Here is a 23873-nt window from a genome sequence, read left to right as displayed (position 1 = left end):
TAATTTTATTTTATTTAAATTTTATTATTTGTCTATTTAAAAAGGAATACGATGGTAATTTTGATGAGTGAAAATATGGAAATTAAAATGGAAATTGAAAAAAATAAAGAAATTAAGATAATGTTAAATTTAGTATAAAAAAAGTTTAAAAATGAAAAAATGAAATAAATAAAGAATTGAGTTGAAAATTTGAATGGATTATATTATAAAATATGATGAATGATTGTTACATAACACTAACCAATTAAATATTTTTCTTCAATTTTTAATAAAATAAAATTAGAGTAATAAATAAATAAATAAGATGGAATCAACTAGTAAATAATTATAAAGTTTTTTATTGACAGATCTTTATGATATGATTTGAAACATGTCAAACAATAAAAAATATATATTTGTGACAACTCAATTTTTGTATTTTAATCTGAAAATTTTACAAATAAAATAAAAACATAACTTAGAGGAATTACCAACAAAATACAAAAATTACTCAAAATTTAAAATAAAAAATAAATTATTTAGACTTGAATAAAACTATTTTTAATTGAAAGAAATATATTTATTTTAAAATTATATTGATGATATCGATAATTGTATGAATAGGTTGGTGATGAGTACAAGGTGTTCGGGAGACGATACTGATGAAGCAGAAAAGATAAGAGTATTAGTAAAAGAAACGTTCGAGATGGCTACGAAAGTAGCGTTTGGAGATGTGTTTGGATGGCCGTTAGAGCGATTAGCGTTTTGGATGTTTGGGAAACATGCGAAAGATGTGACAATGAGGTATGATGAAATATTGGAGAAGATATTAAGGCAACATGAAGAGAGAGCAAAGAAAGAGGGTTTGGATAGAGAAGATAGGGATTTAATGGACATTTTGTTGAAGGTTTATCAAGATCATAATGCCGAGTTCAAGATCACAAGAACCAATATCAAGGCGTTCTTGCTTGTAAGTCTTCTTAATTACACGTTTACCCTTTTTAATTTTTTTTTTTATCCTATGACGTTGAAAATTACTGAGAGGAGTAGTCTCGGGAAAGATCATAAGATTTTAAGTAAGGAATACAATCTCGAAAACAAAAACTAAGAGAGTTTATCCTCAGAGTAGACAATATTATACTATTGTGAAGGTCCGTGGTTTCTCAAGTAGTATAAGAGTCATGCACTCAACGTGGTCCATGCCAATAGAATCCTCAAGGTGCAGTCTAAGTGACTCAAGTGTCGAACAAGTGTATTTTGTTTAAGGGCTTTGAACAATATCATACAATTATAGAGATTTATTAAGATGGTTTTTTAGATCCAACCCAATTATTCGGAACCCAAACAGCTCTTATTAAATAATGAATCGAGCAATAAATTTTTTGGGTTGAATTGGGTTGGTTCCGTCGTTTAAGTCGTTTATTCAAATTTTTCTTGTGCAGGACCTATTTTTGGGCGGCACAGGAACATCGACAGAGGTATCACAGTGGACGATGGCGGAGCTTCTAAACCATCCCGAAGTATTCAACAAACTGAGAAACGAAATAAACGCTGTGGTCGGAACCACCAGACTGGTTGGAGAAGACGACGTCCCAAATCTCCCATACTTACAAGCGGTCGTGAAAGAGTCTCTCCGCCTCTACCCCGCCGTCCCAATAGCGATGCGAGCGAGCCGGGAAGACTGCACAATCGACGGCTTCCATGTCCCCAAGAACACAATGGTGGCAGTCAACCTGTTCCACATAATGCGGGACCCAAAAATCTGGGAAAACCCGAACGAATTCGAGCCGGAAAGGTTCACCGGCGAAGTGCGGTACGAGATTAAGGGGCAGCAGGGTTCAGGGTTCGTCCCGTTCGGTGGGGGCCGACGGGGGTGCCCTGGCTCGACCCTTGCGTTCAGTTTCATTAGCACGGTGACTGCGGCCATGGTTCAGTGCTTTGATTGGAAGATCATTGGTGGAAGTAAAGTGGACATGGAGATTGGAGCCGCCTTCACTTTGCCCATGGCCAATCCTCTTCTTTGTGTCCCTCTCCTTCGCTTCCACGCTCGAGATTTGAACCTCTAATATCAAGAAAACATAATACTATTTATACATCGATATTAGTCGGTTCGAACCTCGTCTTAGTTTTACCCAAGTTTCATCCAGGTCATAGATACATAGGTCATGGATTGACAATTACTACAACTACGATGACTTATATATATAATACAAAATGGATCTTGTTCTTATTAGATCAACACGACTCTTGTCTACTTTGAGCACATAAACAGTAAGCCACTGTCTCGACTTTCATCCTTTTTCTTTCAAAGTCTTCGTCAATTTTTACTATGCCTTCGAGGAATCTCTATGCCTTCGAGGAATCTCGACTCCTTTTTCTTGTGGAGTTCTTTGTTCGACATTTGAAGATTCTATTGACATGACTAAGTTTAGGGCATGACTCTGATACCATGTTAGATGAACACAACTCTCCATAATGGTATTCTTTGATTATAAACTCATGATCATTCCTTAAATTAGTTGATGTGGGACTTTCATCTAACACCTCCCCTCGAACAAAGTACGATCCCCTCCAACCGTTTTATTGTTAATCAGAGATTTCTCTATGAACAATACGAATCGGAGTTTGAAGAAGGGGAAGGAGAAGGAGTCCTCGACCCGCAAGAGATAGAGGAGGATTTATTCAATCACATAGTTTGGGATCCTAGAATATGGTATCGTTGGGGCTTTCTATTTGATTGTATCGAAAGACCCAATAAATTGGGATTTCCCTACCGGACTAGGTCATTTCGGGGCAAGCATATCATTGTTAACGGTAACAGTATTTTTTCAAATTTTTATAAAATAAAAAATAAATAATAAAAAAATTGAAAGATGTTAATGAAATTTTTAAAGTTCAAAACGGTTGTTAAGAATATTATTAAACATTTTAAACGTAAATACCCTATTCTTTATTAATTTAGTGAATTAAATATTTTAAAATTTTAAATTATCAAAATTAAACAACTAGGGTACTAAAATAATACATTTAATAGTTATAAAAAAAAATAGGACAACCCTAATACTTGTTAATACGTACTTCCAAAATTTATTAATAAATGACGTGTCAAAAAATATAGAAAATATGGAAAAAGGCCCACTTAGATTGTGATTAATTAGTGAAATAGAGGGCCAAAGCATAATGTGTCTATTAATTTTATAATTATTATTTACACGAGTTTAACGTATGCTCCTTTTATGATGCAGATAATTTTACATTATCGAGAACGATATCATATCATATTGTCAGTCTGTAAATCAAACTATTATTAAAATATATATATAGATAGATAGATTTTGAATATAGGTTCGAGACAACCAAGCTATAATAACTAGGTTCAATAATAGTGGATGAGTACGAGTTGGGTTGGGAAAATCTTTTTTGGGTTGATTGGGTCGATGACTCGAGCAACCCAAATAGTATTTCCAACTCAACCCTTATTTTTATAATAATCAAGCAGGATAGGGTTGAGTTGAGTCCTAACCCTATGTTCGGGTTGACCAGGTTGATTGGACAAAAACATCTCACTCAAATTTTTTTAATTTTTCAAAAATTTATTAAAAAAATAAAAACTAACCTAACTCAGTCTTTATGGTTGGGGTTGGGTTAACTAGATTCTGGTTGGGGTCGAGTTAACTAGGTTCTCGAGTGATATGAATATTTTTAATATTAATATATATATATATATATATATTTTGTGTATTTTTGTTCTTCAATCAAACCATGGCTGAAATCGAGTCCTTAATCCTCCTCTCCACCCTCTTTTTCCTCTCCGTTTACGTACTCCGATCAATTCTATCCAGAACCACCGCCAAATCCACCGCCCTCCGCCTTCCTCCTAGTCCTCCGTCGCTGCCGCTTATCGGCCACCTCCACCTCCTCTCTCCGGCGCTTTACAGCTCCTTCCGTCGTCTCTCCGATCGGTACGGCCCGATCCTCTACCTCCGCCTCGGTGCCTCCCGCTGCCTCGTCGTCTCATCGGCGCCGATCGCCGCCGAAATCTTCAAGACGCACGACGTCCTTTTCGCCTCCCGTCCGACTCTGGCCTTCGCAGATAAACTGTACTACGGAAAATTAGGGTTTGTTTTGGCACCGTACGGCGATTACTGGAGGTTCATGAAAAAGGTCTGCGTGACGGAGCTTCTCAGCCCCCGGCAACTGGAGCGGTCGCAGAACGTCCGCCGGGAAGAAATCCGGCAGTTTCTGTCGAGAATCGCTGGCCATTCTCGGCGGAAGGAGACTGTGGATATCGGCGCAGAGCTTATGAGATTGACCAACAATACGACTTGCAGGTAACAGGGGATGGAATACTGTTGAACGGAAGTTCGTTAGGGGGGCATTTTTGGTAATATAAATATATATATATATATATATACATATATTAAATTCGTATATATTTATTTGGTCGAAAAGTTTTTCAAAATGTCTCTTAAAAAAAATTAAAATAATTTTGTGTATTCAAATATATTTTTTAAAATTTGATTAACATACTAAATATTAAATATAAAATTAAAAATTTATGCCTCATAAATCACAATAATTTCTCTTATAAATGTCTAATAAATCTTGAATTTCAATTTGAATTTTAACCTATTAACTGGTCTTTAAATTTTAGCTATAATTTTTTTAAAAATATTATATATATATATATATATATAATATTTTATTGTTTTTTCTCATAGAAATAGCATTTTTTTTAAAAAAAAATTGAAATTTTGGTTGAATTTGATTAAATTTGGGAATTGCATTAGAAAAATAGTTTTGTGTGTATTTTAAAAATAAAATAAATAAAATTTAAGAGTATTTTTGAAATACAATTGTCATCGCTACTAAATAGTCGGAAAGTGTCATTAAATTTAAAATTAATTAATTAATCGATCTTTAGTATGAGAGGTACATTTTAATTTCTTCGTCTTTTGAATTAAATATTTTCATAATAATATTACTAGTTTTATTGGGTCTCTCAATTTCAATTAATAGACCGCTAACACTAATTGAAATTGATGTTTTTTCTATCTCTAACCATATATGTAAAATATAAGGACTAAAATGTTACAAATTTTGTAGGATGTTAATGAACACAACATGCTCGGGAGAAAAGAACGAGGCCGAAAGAATACGATATTTAGTGAAGGAAGCAATGGAGGTAATAACAAAGATATGCTTTGGAGATGTATTGGGGCCATTCAAGAACTTGGGGTTCTTGGTCTATGGGAAGAGGGCTCTTGATGTTGGCAGAAGTTGTGATGAACTAATGGAGAAGATCTTGAAGGAACATGAACTGAAAGGCAAGATGGAGAGTAATAAACCTAAGGATTTTATGGATATTCTCTTGGATATTCAACAAGATCATGCTGCTGCTATTAACCTCACAAGAACCCATATCAAAGCATTCATTTGGGTAAGCCATTATTATGTCTCTTCTTTCTTGTTTGGTCGAGAACGTAATGTCCTAACTGTTGAGGATGGTTGGGAGGGAGTTCTGTTTTGGTTAATTTAGGAAATGATCATGAGTTTATAAGTAATGAATACATCTCCATTGGTACGAGGTATTTTGAGGAAGTTCGAAACAAAGCCATGAGAGCTTATGCTCAAGGTGGATAATATTGTACCATTGTGAAGATCTGTGATTCTAAACATGGTATCAGAGTCATGTTCTTAACTTAGTTATGTCAATAGAATCCTCAAGTGTCGAACAAAGAAGTTGTGAGTCTCGAGGTGTAGTCAAAAGTGACTTAAGGTTTGAACAAAGGGTGTACTTTGTTCGAGGATTCCAAAGAATGAGTTGAGCAACGAGTAAGGGGAGGCTGTTTGAAGACTCCATACGTGACTCAAGTGTCGAACAAAGGGTGTACTTTGTTCGAGGACTCCAGAGAAGGAGTCGAGCCTCGAGTAATGTGAGGCTGTTCGAGGGCTTCATAGGTCTCAGGGGAAGCCCTAAACAAAGCCATGAGAGCTTATGCTTAAGGTGGATAATATCATACCATTGTGGAGATTTGTGATGCCAAACATGGTATCAGAGTCATGCCCTTAAGTTAGTCATGTTAATGGAATCCTCAAATGTCGAACAAAGAAGTTGTGAGTCTCGAAGGTGTAGTCAAAAGTGACTCAAGTGTCGAACAAAGGGTGTATTTTGTTCAAGAACTCCTAGAAAGGAGTCGAGCCTGGAGTAATGGGAGGCTGTTCGAGGGCTCCATAGGTCTCAGGGGAAGCCCAAAACAAAGCCATGAGAGCTCATGCTCAAAGTGGACAATATCATACCATACCATTGTGAAGGGTCGTGATTGATAGATCGGGTAGGAGTTCATTTACGGTTATTCAAGACAGCTAGTCGTTCTTGATTATTAAGTTTGTGTTTATTTGGTTACTGAAGTTTAAAAGTATTTAATGGGTTGATTCAGGATCTCTTCGTTGCTGGCACTGATACTTCATCAGTAGCCATGCAATGGGCAATGGCTGAACTAATCAGCCATCCTGAAGTGCTGAAAAGGGTTAGAAAGGAGATAGAATCAGTGGTTGGAGAATCAAGAAGGCTTGTGGAAGAAGAAGACATTCCTAGACTCCCTTATTTGCAAGCTGTTGTGAAGGAAACTTTGAGGCTCTACCCATCAGGACCAGTCACAATAAGAGAATGTCGTCAAAGTTGCAAAATCGGAGGCTACGACGTGCCACGAAAAACAAGTGTCGCGATCAATCTCTTTGCTATTATGAGAGACCCTCAAGTGTGGAGCGAACCTAACGAGTTTCGTCCCGAGAGGTTCTTAGCTTCATCGTCAAAACAAGAACGAACCGAGACCAATACGGGACAAAGTTATGACTTCGTCCCATTCGGGGGTGGAAGGAGAGCGTGCCCTGGCGCGACCTTGGCGTTAAGCATGATAAACACAACGATGGCGGCCCTGGTTCAGTGTTTTGATTGGAAGGTGGTTGGAGAAGGGGGTGAGGAAGAGGAAGCTAAGGTTGATATGCAACCAGGACAAGGCTTGACTTTAGGAATGGCCAAGCCTCTCTTGCTTGTTCCTACGTTACTTTTTGATCCATTTGGTGCTTCAATGTAACAATGCATGATCAATGACTTGTTCGTCAGTTTCTTCAATAAGGTCTCATTTCAAGTTTACAATAATAACAATGTGTTACGATAATATGGACAAAACTTCGTGATTTAATCTATACTTGCTGATATGAACAAAGACAACAATCATATACTATAAACTTCAAGAAAGATGTGAACAAAATGTCGTTCAAATTATCACATGATGTTGCAATGCTATGTAGTTCATGACACGATCAATCTTGCTTGTAAAATTATGATCAACAAGGTATCCGTTTTTAAACTTTCCCTTTGAGTGATTTTTTTATCATTAGGGCTAAGTTTCTTTGCAATTCTACGTAGCTTAGATTGCATGTTTAGAATCATTTAAGTTAGACATGATCGATCTTGCTTGTAGAGTGATTCAAATCTCAAACAAGTATTCTTGCCTTTTGATATTCGATCAACAAAGTAACCCGAATCTTACTTCCCTTATAGTGGTTTCGTATCACTTGCACTCCTAACTAATAGTGTTCGGTAACATAGAATTAAAATCTATCCAAGGCTCCAACTTTTTGTTTTACACAGCTTCCCCCCTTTTTCTTCTTCTGCTCTGTTGAGGGCTGTAAAAAAAGCAGCAATTCAAGTGAACATATTGTGAGAAACATAATTCATGTCAACTCCTGCAACAGCCAGCAGAGGTTGCAGGCTGAGGCTCTTGTCCAGGGACAACAATTTTGACTCCTTCGAGGAGTGATGCGCTTCCGTCGGTATCAGTATCCTCATTTGCAATCAGTGTCTTCCTGCTAACCACTCGGTAAATTTCTGTCAGTATGGTATTGAATGCTGCCTCTACGTTAGTTGCCTCCAGAGCTGATGTTTCCATGAAAAACAGGCTCTCCATTTGAGCGAACTCTTTAGCATCTTCTGTGGGCACAAGACGAAGAGAATCTAGATCAGACTTGTTCCCTATAAGCATGATAACGATGTTCTTGTCTGCGTGCCCACGCAGTTCATCTAACCATCTAGTTATATGATCGAACGACTGACGTTTTGTCATGTCGTAGACCAGCATTGCCCCCACAGCACCTCTGTAGTATGCACTTGTCACTGCACGATACCTGAAAACCATCACTAATAAGAGAAAAAGAAGGAAAACGAAGCATGCTCATGGTATATGTGAGTTCTCACATCGGTTGGGAAGGAGAACGAAGCATTTTTTATAAGGGTGTAGAAACCTCTCCCTAGCAGACGCGTTTTAAAAACCTTGAGGGGGAGCCCGGAAGAAAAAGTCCAAAGAGAACAATATCTGCTATATATGTTCCAAAATAATATCACGGCTTGANGAAAAGTCCAAAAAGGACAATATCTGCTATATACGTTCCAAAATAATATCACGGCTTGATTGCCCTTAGCATCTATTCATACTAAAAAAATACTCCTTATGATCTCCGAAATGTGTTTTCGTTTACACTTTCCAAAGTCGAGAGCTTAATGTCAACCATCAGCACTCAAGTTATGTTAACAGGAAATCTGCCAAACTATAATCACATCACCATAGGACAGCATAACAGGACCCAAGGACAATTCTCTAATTCAATTCATAATATACTGATTGGTTCTAACATCCCTAAGTCAAACATTGACAATATGAACCCCACCCAAGGGATTGAACATGATGATAAAGCAACTTGTGCTTAACTAAGCGATAATAAATTTATAAGGTCCTTAAAGACCGTTTTAGTCCCTGTCCCTGCCCACAAGATGGTTGTAACAGCTCAAGCCCACCGCTAGCAGATATTGTCCTCCTTAGGCTTTCTCTCTTGGGCTTCTCCTCAAGGTTTTAAAACGCGTCTACTAGGGAGAGGTTTCTACACCCTTATAAAGAATGCTACCGTTCGCCTCCCCAACCNTGCTAGCAGATATTGTCCTCGTTGGGCTTTCCCTTTTAGGCTTCTCCTCAAGGTTTTTAAAACGCGTCTGCTAGGGAGAGGCTTCTACGCCCTTATAAAGAAGGCTCCGTTCGCCTCCCCAACCAATGTGGGATCTCACAATGGTAGACTCATAGCTATGCGACAGTACGGTTATAAAGGAGGATTTCTTTATGAGAATGAAGGTGAATCTGNCTTCTACGCCCTTATAAAGAAGGCTCCGTTCGCCTCCCCAACCAATGTGGGATCTCACAATGGTAGGCTCAAAGCTATGCGATAGTATGGTTATAAAGGAGGATTTCTTTATGAGAATGAAGGTGAATCTGAATTGGATGCAGATTGTGTTACATGTCGGGTGCATAGTGTTTATGATTCAGTGACAATATATATATATATATCCATATCAACCGAATCAATGTAAAACCCCATTGTTCCAATAAGTAGCAGGGGAGGTGAAAATGGAAAAGTAAACTGAAGCAGCAAGAGATGAAACAAAAAGTTACAAACATACTGTTTACAAAGTTCAGAAAAAAAGTCATAATCAATTCTGCTTATTACACAGGACACAAGAAAACGTTATGCAACATGTCATATCAGAAGATTAAAAAAAAAAAAAAAAGATTAGTGCAGTTTCTACATTCAGGAAATTCTTCACAAGTTGATGTAGAATTACATACATAGATGAACCATCAACATGAACATACTGAAAACCAACAATAAGGTGCATTTTGTTCAAGATTTACAATGAACTAACACATCGTTGAGATAAATTNCAAACATACTGTTTACAAAGTTCAGAAAAAAAGACAATCAATTCTGCTTGTTACACAGGACATAAGAAAAGGTTATGCAAACTTACATACCTAGATGAACCATCAACATGAACATACTGAAATTACATACATAGATGAACCATCAAAGATTAGTGCAGTTTCTACATTCAGGAAATTCTTCACAAGTTGATGTAAAATTACATACATAGATGAACCATCAACATGAACATACTGAAAACCAACAATAAGGTGCATTCTGTTCAAGATTTACAATGAACTAACACATCGTTGAGATAAATTTTTCATGCTAACATCAATCTTAAGCATTGAAATTCTGGAAAACCTAGTTCAATGCATAGCAAAATTCTAATCCAGCATTGTTGAGAAAAGCAAAAATAAAACTCCAAAGAAACATGGCGGATTTTTACCTCTCCTGTCCAGCAGTATCCCATATCTGCGCCTTGATANCAGGAAATTCTAATTCAGCATTGTTGAGAAAAGCAAAAATAAAATTCCTAAGAAACATGGCGGATTATTACCTCTCCTGTCCAGCAGTATCCCATATCTGCGCCTTGATAGCTTTCTTGTCAATGACGAGCGTCTTTGTCTGAAACTCAACCCCAATCGTAGCCTTCGAATCCAAACTAAACATATTCCTAGAAAAACGAGAAAGAAGTTGCGACTTCCCCACCGCAGAATCCCCAATCAACACGACCTTGAATACATAATCGATCTTCTGATTGAAATTCGATTGCAGATTAGACATCGCTCTTACGGGAAAATAAGAAACCAATCTAATCCAATCGAACAAAAAAAGAAGAACAAATCGGAAAAGGGGGAAAATGGAACACCAAGCGATCGAATCGATCGCTTGATGCGATTACAAGAGAAATGGGGGAATGATTCTGTTTGGGGAGAAGGAAAATTGGGGGGAAAAAAGGGTTTAGCGATGATTTGAAAGGAAATGGGGAGAATCGAAGGTATTTTGACATGGACGAAAACAGAAAGAAAAAAAAGAAATTAACGGTTCTTCTTCTTCGTTTCATTGTTCGTTTGGAATGGTCAACGTCAACATCTCCCAAACTTCCACGTATGACCAAAATGTCCAACTCTTAACTTCGTATTTATAGTCTTTTTTTTTTCTTTTAAAATATTTTATTAAATTTCTAATTAAATTTCTAATTATAATTTATTTATAATAGTAAGTATGGTTAAAAAAATAGGTGGTAAGTAAAATAACAATTTAGTCCATGTAGTTTGCTACAAACCACCTCTAAATTTCAATAGGTAACAATTTAAAATTCATTCTAAAATCATCTCGAGAAAGTTTATAATAAATTAAGTTTGAGATCAATACAATATATAGGAGAAGGTTCGAACGTCGAACTATTTAGCTCAGATATACTTATGTTGACGCATAGCCGTAACCGTTTATAAATACATTTTGGTCTTTTGTTGATTTATATAAACCGGTAACATTTTTTATTAAATCTTAATAATCTTTTTTATAATAAAAATAAAAACTAAATTTTTACAAATTTTAAAGTAGGCCGATCTCATTGTTATATTTGTTATAAAAATTAAAAATAAAATAATTAGATGATTAAATTCGAAGAGAGATAATAAAATAAAAAAACTCGATGATGTCATAAAATTAGATCAACCCAATGCAGCATGTATGAATTAGGTTGAGTTATGAACTTAGTTGTGTTGAATGCGTTCAAATAAATAAAAATTTTATCACGTACGTTCATGAGCTTTTTTTTATAACTGGATTGAGTTGAATGGTACTAATCCACACGTCTATTATTAATTTTAAATAAATTATTTTAAATTATTTATTCTCTTTTTTAAATATTTAAAAAGTAAACTTTAAAATATATATTTTAATTGATTTTGTAAGTTAGAAATTTTATTAAAAACCAAAATTTGAGTCCATGAAATGTTGCAACTAACTCTAACTTATACATTGTAATTATCACCTTTCAGCAGGGCTATTTTGGTCAGAGAACCACCTGAATTCAAACCAAACTGCCACCGTCCCACTTTCCCCTTCTCGCTCCTTCTTCTACATAACAATGGCTGCCATGGCAGATCTACAATCACTTCTTTTATGCATACAGAAGAAAAAACCTCAACATTGCCTTCATACAGAGAGAAAACATATATGAGAATGTTACTTGTTGTCTTCTTCCTCTTCGCCGCCGTCGAAGCTTGCTCGCCTTCGGGCCAGGCGGCCCTGCTCGCATTCAAGGCGGCGCTGAACGAGCCGTATTTAGGAATCTTCAATTCATGGACTGGAAATTCCTGCTGCGGTGGCTGGTATGGAATCAGCTGTGATCCTGAAACTCTCGAGGTCACTGAAATTAGCCTCCGCGGCGAGTCGGAGGATCCGATCTTCCAGAAGGCCGGCCGAACCGGGTACATGACCGGCTCGATTTCGCCTGAGATTTGTAAACTCGATAGCCTCACGATCCTCATCATTTCCGATTGGAAAGGAATCTCCGGCGAGATTCCGAAGTGCTTGACGAAACTCAGCCAACTCCGAGTTCTCGACCTCGTCGGAAACAAAATCAGCGGCGAAATTCCTTCGGATTTCGGAAACCTAAATCGCCTTACCGTGCTTAACCTCGCAGATAATGCGATTTCCGGTACTATACCTAAATCGATCGTGAATATCGGCGGTCTGATGCATCTCGACCTCAGGAACAATCAAATTTCCGGCGAAGTTCCATCCGATTTTGGGAAATTAGAGATGCTGAGTCGAGCGCTTCTTAGCAGCAACCAACTCGGGGGATCGATTCCGGCTTCGGTTACGAAAATGAACCGCCTCGCAGATTTGGATTTGTCGATGAACGGTATCTCCGGCATGATTCCGGAGAATATGGGAAACATGCCGGTTTTGTCGACTCTGAATCTGGACAGCAACAGAATCTCAGGGCAAATACCTCCAACTCTGATCAGCAATGGCGGGCTAGGGATTCTGAATTTGAGCAGAAACGCTCTGGACGGGCAGATTCCGGACGTTTTCTGCCCGGGTTCATACTTCATGGCGCTCGACTTGTCGTTCAATGCCCTTAAAGGTCCGATACCAAATTCATTGTCGTCAGCCGAATACGTTGGGCATTTGAATCTGAGTCATAACCATCTTTGCGGGTCCATACCCATCGGGTCGCCCTTTGATCACCTCGAAGCGTCGTCGTTTTCCAACAATGACTGCCTCTGTGGGAACCCATTAAGCACTTGTTGACGAATACAAATCCGGGTAAGAGAAAACGAGCTATAGTCGACCCGGATCCGACCCGAAATAATGTTTATAAGACTGATAAATAAGAATGTTTTGTTATTATATTTTTTTTTTTTGGTTTGATGCAATAATTAAATATAGTGCCTTCTTTTTTTCTTTAATTATAAATTTGGTTCTCATTAAAAAAAAATTAATTTTGTGTATGGTAAATTTTGAAATTGATATATTAAAATTTTTTTTTAAATTAACTATTTTATTAGACAATATATATATTTATACACCAAATTTCAATGACACCAAATTTTTTAAAAAGTTGTTCTTACAAAATTTGAAAAATAAATTTAATTTAGGAGATAAACTTCATTATATAATCCACGTTTGAGTTCATTGATCTTCATTTGTCTATGGACTAGATGATCTTCTTGGGTGATCGGTTCTTAGATTGTCGATCCTCTTAGGATTAGCTTTTTAGCTTTGTTTATATTTTATTTTTTACGTATGATTTGTTGATTATTTTGGATTGACTTATAGTTTGTTGATCGATTTGGAACCGTCTTTGACTTGGTTATCTGACTAAACCACTTTTTAGTGGGTCACTGAAATTTACATGACATTTTTTTTTATCGGATCAACTCGACCAACTTGAAAATCAGGTAACAATCCAACTCTACTTTAAAAAGCTTAAGAATATTTAATGTTTGTAACGGGAGGCAGTGATGCATCGTGACGGTTTCATATTTGAAATTTATAAGATTTTAATTATTAATATAATATGTATTTTAGATGAGTAAGATTTTTTAAAATAATTAAAAAAACAGTACACCAACTCAACCCAGACTGGGTTTGTGGGTTGTATTTAAGTTGTTCAGGTCATTAACCCAACCAACCAAAATTTCGAGTCGGTTAAGAAGATTTTTCTAACGCAACTTGTGTACACTTCTTAATTTTGATGGACGTGTATGAGTTTGAGTTCGGTTGATTTTGGGCCTAACGCTTGAGTTTGAGTTGAGTAATCTTTTTTTAATTCATTTTTAATCAGTTGAGCTTAAATTAGAGCTACGTGACATAATTTGATTAGACTAATTAACGTTTTTTAATGGACCAATGCTTACAGAAATGACATTGAATATGAAACATGCAATTGTGACGTAAAATAAATATTTGGGTCATACAAATCTAGGTCATTATTGCGGTAGATTATAAGTATTATTCAACGTTCTAATGGATTTCTATTTTATACGTATATATTTTTTTATTATATAAATATTATCATATTTAATAAATAAGTGTTTATTAATTAAAAAAAAACATTATTCTTAAATTGGCTTTTATCTTTAAAAAAACAGTTTTTAGTTTTCCTTTTTTATTTTCATAATTAAATTTATTGGAATCACATGATCGGGCCGGAAGAGAAAATTGGGCCGGAGTCCAACTGTCTATTGTTTGGAGGGGTACCTTTCCCGCCATCGACCATTTCTCTCAACGAGCAAATTTAGGGCACATTCTTTCCGCTCCTCACCACTTCCATTGAAAGTAAGCTCCAATTCATTCCTCTTCTTCACACAAATTTCGGTTTTATTCGTTGTTCTTTTGCTCGGTGTAGCTTCCAGTTTTTCAATATTGATTTCCAGATGCATGATGCCCTAACTTCGTCGAGATTATTTGAATCGACCAGCAGATGGAATTTTATTTTTCGCTCGTCGTAATTTGTTTCATTTCTCGGATATTTCAGGTTTCTGGTGCCTTTAATTTTACTGAGGAGTTGCGAAAACGCTATCGTGATGGTAAATTTCTGAATGATTTGTTCAATTAGGATATTGATGCTGGTTGATTACGAAGTATAATGTGGTATTCGTATCGTTTGTTTTATCAGTCTGGAAGAAAAGAAACTGTTCTGGATTTGGCTAAGTTTGTAGACAAGGGCGTCCAAGTGAAGCTTACCGGCGGCAGACAAGGTTGTTTCTATTAATTATGGTTAATAGTATTACTGCCACTTGGATACAATTCATTGCTTTCCGATTAGCAAGATTTTTATTCAACTGTTCGTGTGTTGCGTTGAAGAGGACCGAGGCACATAATTGAATGTTCGATGTCTTTTTTCTTTTTTTTTTTTAATTTGTTGTTCTTAAATTCAAGAAAAGTGCCTTATGAGCCTTATTTTCCATTGACAGTTACTGGAACGCTAAAAGGATATGATCAATTGCTGAACCTTGTGCTGGATGAAGCTATAGAGTTTTTAAGAGGTAACCAATTAACTGGATACTGGCCGAATAGATGAGATTTGTGGAATTTTATAAACGTATAGACTGAAAGCTCGATGGAAATTGATTAGCAGCATTCATATAACTTTTCTTATTTATTTTCACCTTCCTGCTATTTTAAATGTACGGGAAATTTAGAAAAAGAAAAAAAAAATCATTTGATATTGGATGAAGAAGCACAAATTAAGTATTTAATTTAGAAGTAACATAAGCAAACAAACAGTTTTTCTATAAGAATAGACAAAGATTTCTGTTCTGCCGATTTAACGGATTAAGATATGGCAGTGTAGTAAAGGCCTTTCATATTGAAACGTTATTTTGTTTTACATGTTTTCTTTAAGCATATTTGCAATCGATACGTTTTTTTTCTATCTTTCAATAGAAAAATGGATGTCATTGGCATTATGGACTATATGAATAGTTATTTTATTTTATTTTTATTTTTACTTTGAATATTGGATATATTTAAATTTATTTTAGGCTGTTGCATAAATTTGTATCTTCAATCTGCATTATTATCTTGTAAATCTTTGCATAACATCATTTTGGATTTTATTTGTGTACCCATACACTATTATAAGATTTGTTTGAATAAAAGTTGCAAATACGTGCAAATCTATAACAATCTCTGTAATCACATTCATTCAAAAGGCATGGAAAAAAGAGGAAGATGAGCAATCTCATCTCCCCGGTCCAGGCCTTGGGGTGGGTGCTGGTGCCCTCGGAAATAGGAGAGCAAAGCTTCAACTCCCGGTTATATTAGAAACAAAAACCTCTATATTATTTATCATCAGTGGGGGTACATGTTAAAGGAAGTTTCAAGAGCCTCCCACCCAGCATTTCCTACCAAAATCACCGCAACTATTTAGCTTATGTACACCCACAAATATGACTAACAACCTCACCGCCAGCCCCAAGTATGACACCCACCAACTGACATTGTTCGCTCTCCCCTTACACACTGCACCTTGACTAATGAAAGCCTGGAAAAATATACAAATTAGAGGCAAAACCTAGAAGCTCTCAGAATTTATCTAAGCTCCACATCTTGTGTTCGTAATTTTTTTTAGAGAGAAAAAAAAAAGGTAATATTTTTGTCTCTACTTCCAAAGCTCCCACAAAAAAGCTTTGAGGAGTTTGAACCACAACATCCTATTTGGACGTATGCTCACAAAGACTATGTTCGTCAACCAAACACAAGAACACAACAAAACAGAAAAATAACTATATTGCATTATCAATGAAGAAATTACCATATCTAATCGCTTTTTAAGAGGGTTATCTCTCTCCGAAGTCCCACAATGAACAATCCTCACCAAAAATGATCTTATAATGTCCCTAACTCCCCATATTTATAACCAAGTTAGCCCCTAACTAATTACCACTATGTCCTTACTCCTAATATTCCCAATATGTTCCTTACTAGTACTATCACAGACTCTTGTAACAAGGCCTGATTATATGTGTGGAAGCACCATTGAAAGCCGGAAACTTCCAGTAGCTTATGCCAACAAGGACAGACTAGGCAGGTCGTGCTATTAATCCTCAAAATTTGCTTTGTTAAGAAGGTACCACTTAGGAGCCTATACTTTACAAGGGCACTTCTGATGAGTCCTGTCCCGTGGTGTTGATATTTCATATTCCGTAGCACCAAGGTTCAAGAACAAACTAGACCTTCTTTGCAGCCCAAGCTTTCCAAATAGCCTCGGAGAGCCATTTCTCCAACATTCTAGGACTTGTAAAGAAGTATTATAATGGGTACTATAAAGTTCATTTATGAATTAGTAAATGAGTTCATGGNTTTTTTTTTTTTTTTTTTTTTTTTGCATCATAGTTCATATCTTAAAATACTATTATGGTTCATGTACTTTGGATTTCTTCCCATTCTAGTCCCTGTACTTTCAAATCTTAAAATCTAGGCCTTATAATTTCAATAAAACTTTAAATTACTCTCTATTGTTGATTTGAAACTAATTTTTAACAAACTTAACAAAATAATAACAATGTTTTTCATTCAAGAAAAATATACAATGTGGATATGATTCCAAAAATTATAGAGGGGAGGCTAATAGAAATTACATTACTTTTTAATAAGTTAATAATAAACTATCTGTTAGGAACTAATATTAAGATTTATTAAAAATAGAAGAACTAAATTTGGACATTTGGACATGCATAAACTAAAATAAAATGAGACCCAAAGTACATGGACCAAAATGATATTTTAATCTAGGTCATATTACACATCATAACAACTTTTAAAAGGCTCTTTCCCAAGGGCAAGGTTTTTTATTTTCCCAAATTCAGATGATTTAGTTTGGTGGTGATATGTTTCTATTGTTTTGATTTTGGTCCTATGCCCCACTTTCTTAATATCTAAATTCTTTTCGGTTGACCAACTAGGCAGTCATGTTTTTTTTGTGTGGTAGTAATGGCCTTTTACTTCTTGTTTATATGGCACTTTTTTGAATGAGTAGTAAGTTAAAATATTATCCTTACACCAGGAAATATCTGTTATATTGACTTTTTTCGGCAGATTCTGATGATCCGTTGAAGACAACAGATCAAACCAGACGTCTTGGCCTAATTGTATGATTCTTACTATCTACATATTTTAGTTATCGTTTAAAATAAGGCACCTATGATTAGAGCCTTGGATGCCATGAACAGATTTATCATTTTTCTGCAGAGTATTATTATTTAAGCATGCAGCTTTGGACTTTATTTTGACAATTGCAATTATCTGTGCGCTAAACAGATTAGATGGTCTTAATTACCGGACAAAAGGCCTATATGTTCTAGCCGAGCATGTTTCTATCATTTGAATATTTGTATATTCTTGTGCATTGTGCAACCATTCGTCCCTGCTATCACTTGCACCATGTTAAACTTCTCACGCTTTCTCTTGCTCTTTTTTTTATTTTTTTTATTTTGAGGGTTAGTGCATGGTTAACTATTTATTATGAAAAATTTGTTGAAAATTTTAAATTATTTTATCACGAGTAAAAAGTGAAAAATCGGCTCATCTTAAGCGTGCATATGCAGAATGAGAAAATAAGTGTTCTATAAGGCGTGCTTCTTAGTTCCAAACTTGTGTTTATTTTTGGGTACAAGCCTGTATGATCAATTTGCATGCCATTCACTGCAGGTCTGCAGGGGGACTGCCGTAATGCTTGTGTCTCCAGTTGATGGTACAGACGAGATTGCTAACCCCTTTATCCAACCGGATGGTGCATAGGTGTAATTTTTTGTTTACTTTACTTTCCCTGTTCTCTATCTGAATATCAAGTTCCGCTATTTTCTTTGTGATTCCTCTCTCTCTCTCTCTATTAAAAACAATTGAGTTTGAACCCTTCTATTTAGATACGTGGAGCACTTATCCATGTGAAGTAAAATTGTGAAATTTTGTTAATTTCAGTAAACTTACCGCTTTCTTTGAGTTTACTGTTTTTGGGTTCCTTCACTTTGGATGCCTTCCTAAGTCTAAAAGAGCACATGACGCTTTGATGGCATTGCCCAATCAGCTGGTGCCTGACACTGACAAAGAACTGATGGTGTAGAAAGTGACATGGGACCCTGCCCGTTGGCCGACAAAGGATTTCTTTTGTTGATGGCCCAACTTATTCTCTTTCGGTACATCATGGTGACTTTATGCCAGCCGAGCCAACTATGTGAACTGAGCTGCAACTTGGTGCTGGTAAGCTTTTCTAGACGCTTCAAATGGTTCGTTCTTATTCTAAACTTAATTTTACTTTGTTTTTCCATTGGAGTCTTCTGATGTATTCCCCACGACTTGCAAAAGTGGGGAACTTCAGCCAGTTTGCACGCAACCTTCACCAGCCCCTCCCTCCTTCCTCCTGCACTGCACTGCTTTCCTTGGCCTTTTAGCCCACTGACTTTTAAGCCAAAAAAAAGAGGTGTCAGTCTGGATGAGTGTTGGAAAAATAACTGTGACTGAACATATAACTTAGATAAAGCAGCGTCATCTCTCTTATTTAGCCAAGTTCCCTTTTAGGTTTAAATTTGAGTATGGTCTTATACCTTCAAAAATATTTCGCTTACAATGTCTGGGTTTGTNTATATATATATATATATATATATATATTTTAATTTGGTTTATAAATTATAACATTTTTTAAAAAAATTTGAAATTTATCGTAGAGAAAATGACCCAAAAAAGAAAATCAATGGAGCTTTTAAATGATTATCAAATAATGGTATTTAGATCAACCTAGAAAAATATGATTTTAAAAAAATGTGAATTTATCCGACTTTTTAATTAATTAGTTAGTTAGGTAGATAATATATTTTTAAAGACAACATGTAAATTGGATGAATTTTTGGATGGGTTTAAAACACGTGTTTGGAAAATTTAATAATATAAGTATGCCTTTTAAATCTTAATTTTTTTAAATAAATATTTTCAACCACAAAAGTTTTTTTTTTAGTAATTCAATTAATTTTAAGGATGGTTTTTTTTTTTTTTTTTTACTTATTTATATATTTTAAAGATTATTAAACTTGTTTGGATTAGATAATTATTTAGTTTTAAAAATTACCATTTTTTTTTAATCTAATTCTTTAGATAGAAAAAAAAAACTATAAAAATTTAAATAATTATCTAACCAATATTTTTAATATTTTAATTTATTTATCAAGATTTGTTAAATTAACAGTTAATTTATTTGAAGCATATCATTGGTGTTTTGGAATTTTACGTAAATACGTGATTATAAGATGAGACTGCCACATACAGTAATCTCATCTCTTTTTTTGATTATGGACGAGTGGGAATATCCTAAATACCTTTTAAACTTTTTTTTTGGTGAAAGTGTAGAGATGAAAATAGGTATTATGATAGTCAATGGACTACATGGTTATTTTTTTTAATTTAGGGATTAAAAGAGGCCAAAATGGAACAAACCTTTAAACCAAAATAGGATATATACGTTTTTGTATATTCATTTTAATTTATTTGTATGGAATCATATGTAATATAGGGTGGTCTGCATGAGTGCCTTTCTATGACCGTGACAAACAGGGAAAGCAGGAGACTTTTTGGGATTAAGAATCTGTAGCAAGATAGGGATTGATTTGACTCTCTACTTTTTTCTTCCCTACAAAAACAAAAAAAAAAAAAAATTAAAAATAGTTTCTTGAGTCTAAAAAGTAAATAGTAATCAGTTTCTCATAATTAATTGTTTTTTTTATACAACATTAATGTTCCAAGTGAAAGGGCTGTCATTTTAATTTATACCCATCATATAATATGGAATGTAATTAAAATTGAAATCAGGGGAGGTCTCGAAGCTTTGATATGGATGAAGGTATAAGAAATGTGCTTATTCGCGATGAAGGTATAAGAAATGTGCTTATTCGCAAACTTTCAATTCTATATCTAATAAGTTTTAAGAGGACTTCTAACTAATATATTATGTATATATCTTTTTTTTTATATTATTGAGAAATTATATTTTTGAAGTTTCAATTTTATATATATTTTTTTATGTCTAGTATGTTTTTATATATTTATTTTTTTAAAAAAATTGATTTATTATACATGAAATTGTTTTGTGGGTAATGAAGTCACTAAATTTGAATCTTTTAGGTTGAGTAAATACTAAATTTTTTTTAGAGATTTATCATACACAAAATTATAATTTATAATGATTTATAAACAATTTAAAAGTTTAGAAACATGTAGACATACCATTGAAGTCTAGGAATTTATTAGATACTTCTGAAACTTTAGATACTAAATAGACACAAACATATAAATTAAATTGGTATTATGATCTTATTAGGTTACAATATCATATAATTTATAATATATTATATTATTGATATTAACAAAATAAAATCAGATATTTTTTAATATAATTCTCCTTTTAAAGTTTCAAATTCGAAATTTGTATATTTTTATAAATTTTTATTAAACCACTGAAATTAAGATGGCGTATCAAACAAGATAGACCTCGATGATGAATAATACTCTCAATCTGTCTTTTTATATATATATATATATATAGAAAGAGAGGAGTATATTCTTTTTGAATTTTTGTAGCATAATTCTAGATTACTCTTTTGGCTCCATAGCATGAAGGATTTAATTGTTTTGACCAAAATTCTATCCATTTTTATTTATTTATTTATTTCAGGGAATTTAGATCAGCAAAATCCAATTATGTTGCAGCCAAAAGATGGAGAAGAAAAGTAAAAGGTTAGTCGGCAGATTAGAAAGAAATTGATTCTGTTGGCTTTGGTGTCACACTCCACTTTCAACAGATAATATTATTAACAATAAATTATAAACAAATTAATAAGTTCATAAGTGCCATTTGCTTTATATTTATTACGCACCAATTTTGTTTATAAAATTATCCTTTTTTTCCTCAATATTTTCAACAACAAATTATATATTTCAATTATTATTATTATTATTATACTCATAGTTNAAAAAAAAAAAAAAAAAAAAAAAAAAAAAAAAAAAAAAAAAAAAAAAAAAAAAAAAAAAGTATGAACACAGACTTCAAAACTTAGTTATAAAAATACAATTATATATTATGTTTAAAGTTGAAAAAGGGCGAAGTCCTCAAAATTAGGTCACTTTTTGTTCATACTTTTTGGAAATATGAAAAAAAATATTTTTTTAAGGAAAATAATAACAAAATTGTGGGCCCACTGATTTTGATTTAGGAATATTAAGTCTTTAAAAATAATAACATTATTTATACGACCCACTTCTAATTTATTACAAATGATTTGATCCAAAATGTTAATATGAAAAAAATGTGAGTATAAATATTCTATACAATTCGGTTGATATAAAATTATAGCACCAAATATTTAATTTATCTATAAATTTATTAATTGAAATTATTAATATTTTACAACATAATCATATGCAACTCAATTTTATTCCGAAGTGAGTTATATGAGAATTTGTCTTTTGATTTGCATGAGTGATAACTAGTTTTATAGTAGTTTAATAAGTTTACTATTTTTTAAATTTGACCAAATAGGAATTTAGAAACACAATTCACGAGATTAAATTCACTCATTTCCGTGTAAGGGTAAATAAATGAGTAGTTCTTTTAAATGTTGATTTTAGAACTTGAACAATAGAGTCTCATTCTCTCATTGCCCCGAGAGAGACTTGATTAATGATTGAATTATAAGTAAATTGTTTACTAGATGATCAATGACTTAGTCATTCTTCCGTCAAAATTGATTAATTAATTTTGTATCATTTGAGTTTGTAATTTGTAGATTCATAAGATTCCCGCCATTGTAATAGGTAAAAAACATAAAGTATTTAAATTATTAGATAAATTAAAAAAAAATTATTTAATTTGAAAGTTAAAATCAACCTAGAAAATTTATTTATTGTATTGATACATTCAAACTGAAATAATTAAATAAATTATATGCATTAATTAAAATACATATTTAAAATTTAAATGATATTTAAATCGGTTAAATATGTATTGAAATATTTTTAATAATATTAAATATAGAAATATGGCAGCCCATGCCTCTTCATTTTATTATGGTCCCTATAGAGAGTACAGGTGGCACTATTTGGGCCCACGTTTCACTTTAATTTTCTTTTTTATTTCTTTTTTTTAAGGTTAGATATTAAAATCTCCGTTTGGATAAATAAAAAATTTTACTTTTACAATTTCAGTAAAATTGTAATTTAAATATTGAAATTTTTGTATTTATGGTATTTAATTTCTCAATTTTTAATTTTGTTAAGTCCCTTAATAATAAAAATATTTGAAAAAGTAATTATAATTACAACTACATTTTCCTAACATATTATATTTTTCAAAATTAATAAATGTATTGATAATTAAAAATATAGAAGAAGTAAAAAGTTAAAAAGAGTACTTTTTTTAATATTCATAATTTATTTTTTAGTACATTTAACAGTTGAGAAAATAAATTTATAATTAATATATTTATTATTAAAAAATGAGGGAGAGAGAGGAATAATAAGGAGGTAGACAAATTTGTATTTGTTGACAGCTTTTATTCATTTCGCACATCCCTCTCCCCACCTACTTAAAATGCTGCCAGACTGTCCACGCGCCACCACGTACCCTCCACCACATCGTAGCCGTCCGATCCTCCTTTTCATCCTCCTTCGTACACGTGTCATCCATCTCACCGCTCTAAAATAAAATTTGTTTCACCCATCAGTACCACAAACTGCACTGTACATCTGTCTAAAACAGACACGTGGCACCTTTTGATTAGTCCTTCTGATTGCCAATCATAATCACGATATCTCGCGTGCCGTTCTCGTGTTTTAACCATCTCGTATCTCTTTCAGTTCTCGAGAGATGTTATTGCCGAGCCGAGCACATGGTTTTTGCATTTCCCAATTCCCAACCAGGAAAATTATCGAGCAAACAACTGAAAAGTCCACCGGCTCAGAAATTTCGATCGAATTTACGAAATCTGCCATATGAACGATTCGAAGATAGAGGAAACGGAAGAGAAGAACACGAGAATCGATTGAATATTGAAGAGACCTACAAGTGATTTTCTGATTTTCATTTTCCAGAAACCAGAAAGGTGAAGGAAGAAGAAGTATGGATTGAAGCA

The 23873-nt window shown here is 34.0% G+C and overlaps 5 protein-coding genes across 5 annotated transcripts in view; 4 read left to right on the top strand and 1 right to left on the bottom strand.

The window, feature by feature from the left end:
* LOC111791541 (cytochrome P450 705A5-like) overlaps window positions 1–2092 on the top strand; it is a 3288-nt gene extending 1196 nt beyond the window's left edge. Inside the window, exons 2-3 of the mRNA XM_023672925.1 lie at window positions 604–949; window positions 1422–2092. Coding sequence (XP_023528693.1) covers window positions 604–949; window positions 1422–2045 — 970 coding nt within the window. The 3' untranslated portion in view covers window positions 2046–2092. The remainder of the gene's footprint in view (window positions 1–603; window positions 950–1421) is intronic.
* Window positions 2093–3742: 1650 nt separating this feature from the next.
* LOC111791149 (cytochrome P450 705A5-like) lies at window positions 3743–7231 on the top strand. Its single transcript, XM_023672382.1, has 3 exons — window positions 3743–4310; window positions 5086–5419; window positions 6420–7231. Exons 1-3 carry the CDS (start codon window positions 4135–4137, stop codon window positions 7074–7076), a joined length of 1167 nt encoding a protein of 388 aa, XP_023528150.1. The 5' UTR covers window positions 3743–4134; the 3' UTR covers window positions 7077–7231.
* Window positions 7232–7644: 413 nt separating this feature from the next.
* LOC111791178 (ras-related protein RGP1-like) lies at window positions 7645–10761 on the bottom strand. The gene is made up of 2 exons (XM_023672421.1): window positions 10292–10761; window positions 7645–8169 (listed from the first exon to the last, which is right to left on the bottom strand). Exons 1-2 carry the CDS (start codon window positions 10516–10518, stop codon window positions 7725–7727), a joined length of 672 nt encoding a protein of 223 aa, XP_023528189.1. The 5' UTR covers window positions 10519–10761; the 3' UTR covers window positions 7645–7724.
* Window positions 10762–11848: 1087 nt separating this feature from the next.
* LOC111791561 (DNA damage-repair/toleration protein DRT100-like) lies at window positions 11849–13067 on the top strand. The gene has a single exon (XM_023672949.1). It carries the CDS (start codon window positions 11866–11868, stop codon window positions 13000–13002), a length of 1137 nt encoding a protein of 378 aa, XP_023528717.1. The 5' UTR covers window positions 11849–11865; the 3' UTR covers window positions 13003–13067.
* Window positions 13068–14424: 1357 nt separating this feature from the next.
* On the top strand, window positions 14425–18692 carry LOC111790011 (sm-like protein LSM7). Its single transcript, XM_023670771.1, has 6 exons — window positions 14425–14532; window positions 14732–14783; window positions 14873–14954; window positions 15171–15242; window positions 17797–17849; window positions 18409–18692. Exons 2-6 carry the CDS (start codon window positions 14781–14783, stop codon window positions 18496–18498), a joined length of 300 nt encoding a protein of 99 aa, XP_023526539.1. The 5' UTR covers window positions 14425–14532; window positions 14732–14780; the 3' UTR covers window positions 18499–18692.
* The last annotated feature ends 5181 nt before the right edge of the window (window positions 18693–23873 follow it).

The sequence above is a fragment of the Cucurbita pepo genome, chromosome LG03 (assembly GCF_002806865.2).
Source record: "Cucurbita pepo subsp. pepo cultivar mu-cu-16 chromosome LG03, ASM280686v2, whole genome shotgun sequence".
NCBI classification, from domain to species: Eukaryota; Viridiplantae; Streptophyta; class Magnoliopsida; order Cucurbitales; family Cucurbitaceae; genus Cucurbita; species Cucurbita pepo.
Note: the sequence above shows the minus strand (reverse complement) of the source record. Positions and strands in the feature narration are given on the sequence as shown.

What these genes read in the sequence shown, in the direction of transcription:
- LOC111791178 (XM_023672421.1), bottom strand. Translation starts at nt 10,518, where the DNA reads ATGTCTAATCTGCAATCGAATTTCAATCAGAAGATCGATTATGTATTC. An exon ending in GATACTGCTGGACAGGAGAG is followed by an intron (nt 8,170 to 10,291) that starts GTAATAATCCGC and finishes GATGGTTTTCAG; the next exon opens with GTATCGTGCAGTGACAAGTG.
- LOC111790011 (XM_023670771.1), top strand. An exon ending in GCTTACCGGCGGCAGACAAG is followed by an intron (nt 14,955 to 15,170) that starts GTTGTTTCTATT and finishes TTCCATTGACAG; the next exon opens with TTACTGGAACGCTAAAAGGA. An exon ending in CCAGACGTCTTGGCCTAATT is followed by an intron (nt 17,850 to 18,408) that starts GTATGATTCTTA and finishes CATTCACTGCAG; the next exon opens with GTCTGCAGGGGGACTGCCGT.
- LOC111791561 (XM_023672949.1), top strand. Translation starts at nt 11,866, where the DNA reads ATGCATACAGAAGAAAAAACCTCAACATTGCCTTCATACAGAGAGAAA.
- LOC111791149 (XM_023672382.1), top strand. Translation starts at nt 4,135, where the DNA reads ATGAAAAAGGTCTGCGTGACGGAGCTTCTCAGCCCCCGGCAACTGGAG. An exon ending in ACCAACAATACGACTTGCAG is followed by an intron (nt 4,311 to 5,085) that starts GTAACAGGGGAT and finishes CAAATTTTGTAG; the next exon opens with GATGTTAATGAACACAACAT. An exon ending in ATATCAAAGCATTCATTTGG is followed by an intron (nt 5,420 to 6,419) that starts GTAAGCCATTAT and finishes GGGTTGATTCAG; the next exon opens with GATCTCTTCGTTGCTGGCAC.